Raw genomic sequence first — 6,992 nt, 5'->3', positions numbered from 1 at the left:
TTTATTTTTGAGAGAGAGACAGAGCATGGGCAGGGGAGGGGCAGAGAGAGGGAGACACAGAATCCCAAGCAGGCTCCAGCCTCCGAGCTGTCAGCACAGAACCTGACACGGGGCTCGAACCCACGAACCGTAAGATCATGACCTGAGCCCAAGTCGGACGCTTAACCGACTGAGCCACCCAGGCACCCTAACATGGTAGTGGCTTTAAAGGCTCCCCATGACGGCCACCCTCCCCCTCCTCCCTCCCTCCCTCACCCCTACCTCCTCCTCCACTCCGGGGGGTTCAGCTGCTGAGGCCCCTCCCCCCTCCTCCCTCCCCACAGTGCCCGCCCCCCCTTCCCCGACAAAGTGCCCCCACTTGTCCAGGTGCTTCTCCCAGGGGCCCTCCTTCCTGGCCTCGTGAGCAGGCTCACATGTTCTAGGAACGGACGTGACCCACACATGACCCAGGGAGGATTCTGAACTGCTTCCCGCTAACCCTGTGGCAGAGCCCTTGCCCCCAACCCTTCCCGACTGAGGAGGCTCTCCAGGAAAGCACACTTTGCGTGCACTTCTTGCAGCAATTTGTGTTGGCTGTAGAAAGAAAAATGTGGTGTGATCAAAGGGAAAAGCGATCATTGCTTTTAATCCCACCACCTAAAGAGATCCAACGTGACTCTTCGGAATATAGCTCGACGCCTCTTTGGCTTCCAAATCGGGCACGTGTTACATCTGCGTCTGATTTCTTTATTGTTTTAGTGTTTATTTATTTTGAGAGAGCGTGGGGGTGTGAGCGGGAGAGGGGCACAGAAAGAGAGAGAGAGAGAGAGAGAGAGAGAGAGAGTCCCAGGCAGGCTCCATGCTGTCTGCGCAGACCCCGATGCAGGGCTTGATCCCGTGAGACGTGGGATCGTGACCCGAGCCGAAATTAGGAATCGGGTGCCACCCAGGCTCCCCGCTTCAAGTCTTTGGGACTTCGTCTTCTGCCTCTGTTGGTTCCCACCCTGCTGGCAGCTCCCGGCTGCGATCTGAGTCCGGCCCCCCAACACGGAGGACAGGGAGGGACAGAGGAAAGAGGCCGCTCCAGGTGGGCAGGGGGCAGGTGCAGTGAACACAAGGAACTGACCTACGAGGCTGCAGGATGCTGGACCCCCGCACCTGCCCGCCACGTCCTAACAGTTCACAGAGCGGCCGCAACGGGGTTCGGTCACCCATACCCTCCAGATGGTCCCGGCGCCCCATCTCTGTCTCAAGGCCGTCCTTGGGGCAGCTTCCCGGAGAGGGCTCCCGGGGCCACATTCCAAGGACAGGAGAGGAGGTGAGGCGCCTCCATTGCCCGGGTCCAGCTCACAGGTCAACTGGCAGTCACGTCCTCTCATTGACCTTCCCAAGTAGCCTCATCTCTGTGCCTCCAGCCAGAGAAAGTTCTCTGCTTTGAAGGACTCATGTGATAAGATCGGATATACTTGGGTCATCCAAGATCACCTCCTCATTGTGAGGTCTGTAACCTTAATCCCATCTTCAAAATCCCATTTGACATGTAACCTAACGGGCTCCAAGGACTGGGGGGTTGGATGTACTCGGGGAGAATATTCTGTCTCCCGCACTGTCTCCCTGCGCTGATGAACACGTCCTCAGACCCTGGCTGTCCAGAGACTAACGCCACCTTCCCCTCCACCGTCCAGTTGTTCTCTGTTAGCTCTGCGGGTAAACTGAGTCCCAGATCTTCAACAGCCATGCAGAAGGGACTCCAGCTGACTGGGAAAGGTGAATGCAGGGGGACTGCCCCGATGTGGCGGCTTCCAAATGACCCGGTGACTAATGCCCGTGTTGTCAGCCCAGCACGCTTCCTGGGGCTTGCAGCGGGAAGGAGCTTTATAACGCATTCTCCACAGATCTGCATCGCCTCGATCTTGATCTCTTCACCTGAAAAATGGGACTAATAATACCTACCTCAAGGAATCCGTTGCAGGAATTAAGTGCTGTCACGTATACAAGGTGGCCTGGTTTATGGAGAGCGCTCAGGACATGTTAGCTTGCCTGCCCCACCACTGTCACCCCGTGCCCTGTCCCCATAAGAGTTAAATTCTTTCTTTTTTTTATGTTTATTTGTTTTTGAGAGAGAGAGAGAGAGAGAGCGCACAAGTGGGGAGGGGCAGAGACCGAGGGGAACAGAGGATCCCAAGCGGGCTCTGCTCTGACAGCAGCGAGCCCGACACGGGGCTCGAACCCACGAACCACGAGATCGTGACCTGAGCTGAAGTCGGACGCTTAACCGACTGAGCCCCCCAGACGTGCTTTCTAAAGCGGCGGCACATGTGAGGGATCTAGTTTACTAGTATTGGAATGAGACTCCGGGGAGGACACACAAACGAAATGTAGTCCAAACTTGGCGATTTCGGTCTTCGGCACCCCAGAGGTTGGGGGTCTGTCACCCCCTCTCTTCACGTCATCACGTGACCCGGTTCCCTGTTACTGCCCCCCTTCGTCTTGTGTAAAGAGTGCTAGAAACGGAGGGGTGCCTGGGTGGCGCAGTCGGTTAAGCATCCGACTTCAGCCAGGTCACCATCTCACGGTCCGTGAGTTCGAGCCCCGCGTCAGGCTCTGGGCTGATGGCTCGGAGCCTGTTTCTGATTCTGTGTCTCCCTCTCTCTCTCTGCCCCTCCCCCGTTCATGCTGTGTCTCTCTCTGTCCCAAAAATAAATAAACGTTGAAAAAAAAAAAAAGAGTGCTAGAAACAACTGCAGAGACCCAGTGAAACATCACTTTATTTTCTTTGGGCGGATGATTGGCAATCCATTGTTTTTGCTACATTTGTTTTAAAAAAGGAAACACGTGTGGGTTCTGGTGGTAAATTCTCCAAAACGGGGGTGGGGGGGGTGGGGAAGAAGCTAACTTCGCACAGGCAAAGCCGGCCCGGGGAGGTGGGGGTGAGGGCAGGGCTCTCTGCCCCCGAGGGTAATGACTCTTACAGCTGATTCCCACCTCCTCCTTTTTCAGAGGAACCCGGTGGCCCAAAGGCTGCCCCATCTGCCTGAGGTCACAGGTGTGGCCCTGCTGGCTCCAGAAACCAGGTGTCCTGGGTCCCTGCCCACTGCCCCCAGCCGGACACCCCTCGTCCTCCCTCCCAGCCATCTCCCAGGGAGTGGGGGACCGAAGGGCGTTTACAAAAGTCGAGAATGGGTCAACGTGTTGGGGAAACGGTTGTTGGGGAAACAGGAAGTTTTTGGTTGTGTTTTAATCCCTCCTGCCATAGAGTAAATCAGTCTGTTTCTCCCATTCTCATCATTGGGGTGTGTTGTCCCCAAGCTTCATTGCGAATTTGCCAGAGAAGGTCCCGGCTGACCATCTGTCCGTGCTTGGCTACATCCTCTACGGAGCAGTCTGGGATTCCTTCTGGAACTCGGCAATCCCGCTGCATTAGTTACTCCTGTAAGTGCTTGGGGTGACGGAGGGACAGGAGGACAGGGGGAGGGGCACGTAGGCAGGAAAGTTACCGCAGGGGCCAGGGCTATGGTGCTAAGTTGGAAGATCTGCACCAAGGCCCCGGGCGGTGCACCCGTCCATCGGAGACCTCGGAGGCCACGGCCAGCCCTAAGGCCCCAGCCTCCTGGGCACGGGCGCCCCGTCCCACGCGCAGCTGCACTCCTCCACCCTCATGTTGGGCAGGCTGACCACCTGGGGCCTGGGCCTGCCGCCCTCCTTGACGCCCACGATCAGGGGCAGCGAGGTCGTCTCCGAGGCGACGCACTGTCGCGGCCCCGGGAACGGCCGCCTGAAGGTCGGGGGCTCCGGGGGCTGCTGGCACGCGCCCACACACTCGTAGGCCAGGAAGCCCGGGGGCTCCAGGACCCAGTTCTCGGCCCACCGCATGCCCCGCAGGTCAACGTAGGTCTCCTGGCGGCAGCAGCGGGCGCCCTCCGCCGCCGGCGCCTCGGGGTCACAGTCGCCCTGAGCTCTGCGGGGACGGGAGGGGCGCAGGTCAGCTGAGGTCACGGGGGTGGGGGTGGGGGCACCCTGGAGGGAGATTTACCGCCAGCTCTCGTCACGTTGCACAGGCTGGGGTTTGCGCCGGGGACGGGGAACCACCAATAACCAGACCCTGCGCAGTACGTGACCTTAGTCCCGGGAGGTGGGGGGGAAACCCCGCGTCCGTTGATTCCCACGGCGGCCCTGGGAGACCCCACGCCAACCCGCCCGTTCGTGGGGGCCCCCGAGGGCCCAGGCGCCTACCCGTAGGCCCCGAGGTCCAGGGTGTGCAGCTCCAGCTGGGGCTCGCCCTGCCCCGTGCCCTCCTGGCCCTGGGACGCGAAGCGGAGCAGCGTGTGGGCGCCCGAGGCCCGCGGGCCCAGGTGCGCCCTCTGCACGGACACCTGCAGCAGCAGCGGCTGCCCAGACCGGCCCAGCTGGCGCCAGAAGTTCACGGCCTCGGTCACGTCGAAGGCCTTCCAGCCACTCCCCTGGAGGGACACCAGCCTGCGACACCCGTGGAGACGGGGGCCTGAGCTGGGGCTGGGGACACCCCCTGGGGGGAGCCTGCCCCCCTCCCCCTCCCCTCCCTTTCTTCTCTCCCCCCCCACACTAGGCCCACATGCCACCCTCCCCTTCTCCCCCTCCAGCCCCCTCCACCTCCCCCTTCCCCCCCTTGGGGCCCACCCTCCCCCCCCAACAGCCCTCGCCTCCCCCCCCACCGTCCTGGGCCCACCTGGGCTCTGCTCCCCTCCCCTCCCCCTCTTCTCCCCCCCCCACTAGCCCACTTGCCACCCTCCCCTTCTGCCCCTCCAGCTCCCTCCACCTCCCCCTTCCCCCCCTCGGGGCCCACCCACCCCGTCCCCCCTCCAACAGCCCCCCTCCCCCCCCACTCCCCGCCAACCCCCACCCACCCTGCCTTGCTGGGCCCACCTGCACCCCCATCCCCTCCCCTCCCCACTGGCAGCCCGGCCACGGCCTCCCCACCTGGAGTCCACCAAGTAGGTGCGGTTGGAGCTGTCCTCGTGGATGCGCAGCCACTCGACGGTGACGCGGGCGCGGGCGCCGTGCGGGGACAGCCGCTCGAGCCTGCGCAGCGCGGCCTTGGGGACCGGCTCCTGGAAGAGGCGCAGCACGGCCTGCACCAGCTCGCTGTTCGGGGGCAGGCGCCCCTCCATGCCGAACACCAGCACGTGCGTGGAGGCCTCGGCCGCCAGCAACCTGCCCGCCACCTCTGGGGACGGGAGCAGGGTCAGGAGGCAGGTCAGGCCAGCTGGGAGGGCGCGGGGCCCAGAGCCAGTGAGCAGAATCCCCCAGGAAGGCAGGGAGAGGTGGGGGCGGGGCCTCACCTGCACAGCCTTTTTTTTTTTTTAAAGTTGAGCAAGTGCAAGAGGGAGAGGGGCAGAGAGCGAGGGAGACAGGGAATCCCAAGCAGTCTCCGTGCTGACAGCGCAGAGCCTGACGTGGGACTCGATCCCACGAACCCCGAGATCACGACCTGAGCCAAAACCGAGAGTCAGACGCTTCACCGACTGAGCCCCCCAGGCGCCCCGACACGCAGCCTTCTTTAGGCGAAGGGGCTCAGCTAAAGTGGGAGGGCCAGCGGAGAGAGGGAGGCAGAGAGCCACCGTGGAAATCTGTGGTCACCAGCTGAGAGTGGCCTTTCCAGGAGGGAGGGCAAGAGCCCCGACTTCCTCTCCTCTCCCTGCCTGAGGGGCTCCTGCCCAGTGAAATGTCCCCAACCGGAGGAAGAGGCGCCTGGGGCCTGTCACCAGCTCCTGTTCCCCAGAGGCACCAGGCCCCGTGTCCCCAACGCCTGAGGCTCCGGGCCGACGGTGGGACCACCTGACCATGGGCCACGTGGCCGCCAGCGGTCAGCTCTGCAGAGCGTTCAGGACCAGCCTCCTCGTCCCCAGGCCTCCAGGCGCCTGACCGGCCAAGGCCATCCTCCCTGTCACTAGCCCCAAGTCCCCTTTCTCTGTCTCCCCTCCTCCCACGGGGCTTCTGCACCCACGAGGGTGTCGTTCCTGCCTCGCCTCTGCCAGTGGGGCCCCTGGTGCAGACGGAGACCAGGGCCCCGGACGCAGCCACGCTCACGGTTCCGTGGAGCCCGGGCCCCCCGCCCCACGACGGCTGCCCTGGGACAGGCCCGCCGGCCTCGGCCTCCCCGCTCCCAAGAGCACCGGGCTGCGGCGGGAGGGGGACCTCACCTCGGACTCTCTGGCTGAACCTCTTCCCGCGGGAGTGGGCGCCGTGGCTGCGCCGCAGCAGGGCCACGTACTGGGCCCTCACGTGGGCCGGGGTGACCAGCCCCTCCACGTCGCGCTGGTCCAGGACGGGCGCCTCGCGCAGGCCCAGCTGCCGCAGCAGGCTGACCCGCACCTGCTCCCCGGTCAGGGCGGCCCCGGGGCCCGTCAGGGACAGCGCCCAGAGCGCCCAGCACAGCCACAGGGGCCTCATGGTGCCGCCCGGGGATGGGGGGGCGGGGGTCAGAGCGCACGCGTCCCCCGAGGAGGCTCGGCGAGGGTCCCAGCCCGGTGTGCGGAGGGCCGGGCCGGGCCAGCTTTATAGGCAGCCCTGAGCTGGGCCTGGGCGGAGGGGGGAGGTCACACCCCTCGGACCTCCTGGGAGCTCAGCAGCCAGACGGTCCCTGGGCCTCGAGGAGGGGGCCGTCTGGAAAGGGCACAGAGGCCCGTCTGGATGCCGCACCAGCCCAGGGCCTCTGGCTATTGCTGTCTGGGCAGCTCAGTGACAACTTTAGTGTCTGTTGAACTTCCCTGGCCCTGCCCCAGTCCTAGTCTGTGAAAAAGGGGGCCTATTCTGGGAGAACGAGAGTCCTATTAGGAGACCGTTTAAGTCTCTCCTGGAGGCTAGTGTGGGTCTCCGTTTGGTCATCAGGCAGGAAAGACTCTGGGTTCCTGCAGCGAGCTTCCCCAGAAGCCCCTGGACTCATGTTGCCCCTTTCTCTTGCCAGCCCCCCAACCCCCCGTCCCGGCTCCTCTCCACAGGCCCTGGGAAGACCGTGTCCCATCCATGACAGAGGA

The 6,992-nt window shown here is 63.5% G+C and overlaps 1 protein-coding gene across 1 annotated transcript; it reads right to left on the bottom strand.

The window, feature by feature from the left end:
- Positions 1–2,772: 2,772 nt before the first annotated feature.
- LOC113595645 (left-right determination factor 1-like) lies at positions 2,773–6,738 on the bottom strand. The gene is made up of 4 exons (XM_027046306.2): positions 6,159–6,738; positions 4,936–5,182; positions 4,213–4,455; positions 2,773–3,937 (listed from the first exon to the last, which is right to left on the bottom strand). The coding sequence occupies exons 1-4, from the start codon at positions 6,406–6,408 to the stop codon at positions 3,574–3,576; spliced, it is 1,104 nt and encodes a 367-aa protein (XP_026902107.1). The 5' UTR covers positions 6,409–6,738; the 3' UTR covers positions 2,773–3,573.
- Between the last annotated feature and the right edge of the window lie 254 nt (positions 6,739–6,992).

This window comes from Acinonyx jubatus, chromosome E4 (assembly GCF_027475565.1).
Source record: "Acinonyx jubatus isolate Ajub_Pintada_27869175 chromosome E4, VMU_Ajub_asm_v1.0, whole genome shotgun sequence".
Lineage (NCBI taxonomy): Eukaryota > Metazoa > Chordata > Mammalia > Carnivora > Felidae > Acinonyx > Acinonyx jubatus.
This window is presented reverse-complemented; position numbering and strand designations above follow the sequence as displayed.

Coding starts and splice junctions, on each gene's coding strand:
- LOC113595645 (XM_027046306.2), bottom strand. CDS start 6,408: ATGAGGCCCCTGTGGCTGTGCTGGGCGCTCTGGGCGCTGTCCCTGACG. Junction 5,183..6,158: donor GTTCAGCCAGAGAGTCCGAG/GTGAGGTCCCCC, acceptor TCCCGTCCCCAG/AGGTGGCGGGCAGGTTGCTG. Junction 3,938..4,212: donor CTGGACCTCGGGGCCTACGG/GTAGGCGCCTGG, acceptor CCGTCCCCGCAG/AGCTCAGGGCGACTGTGACC.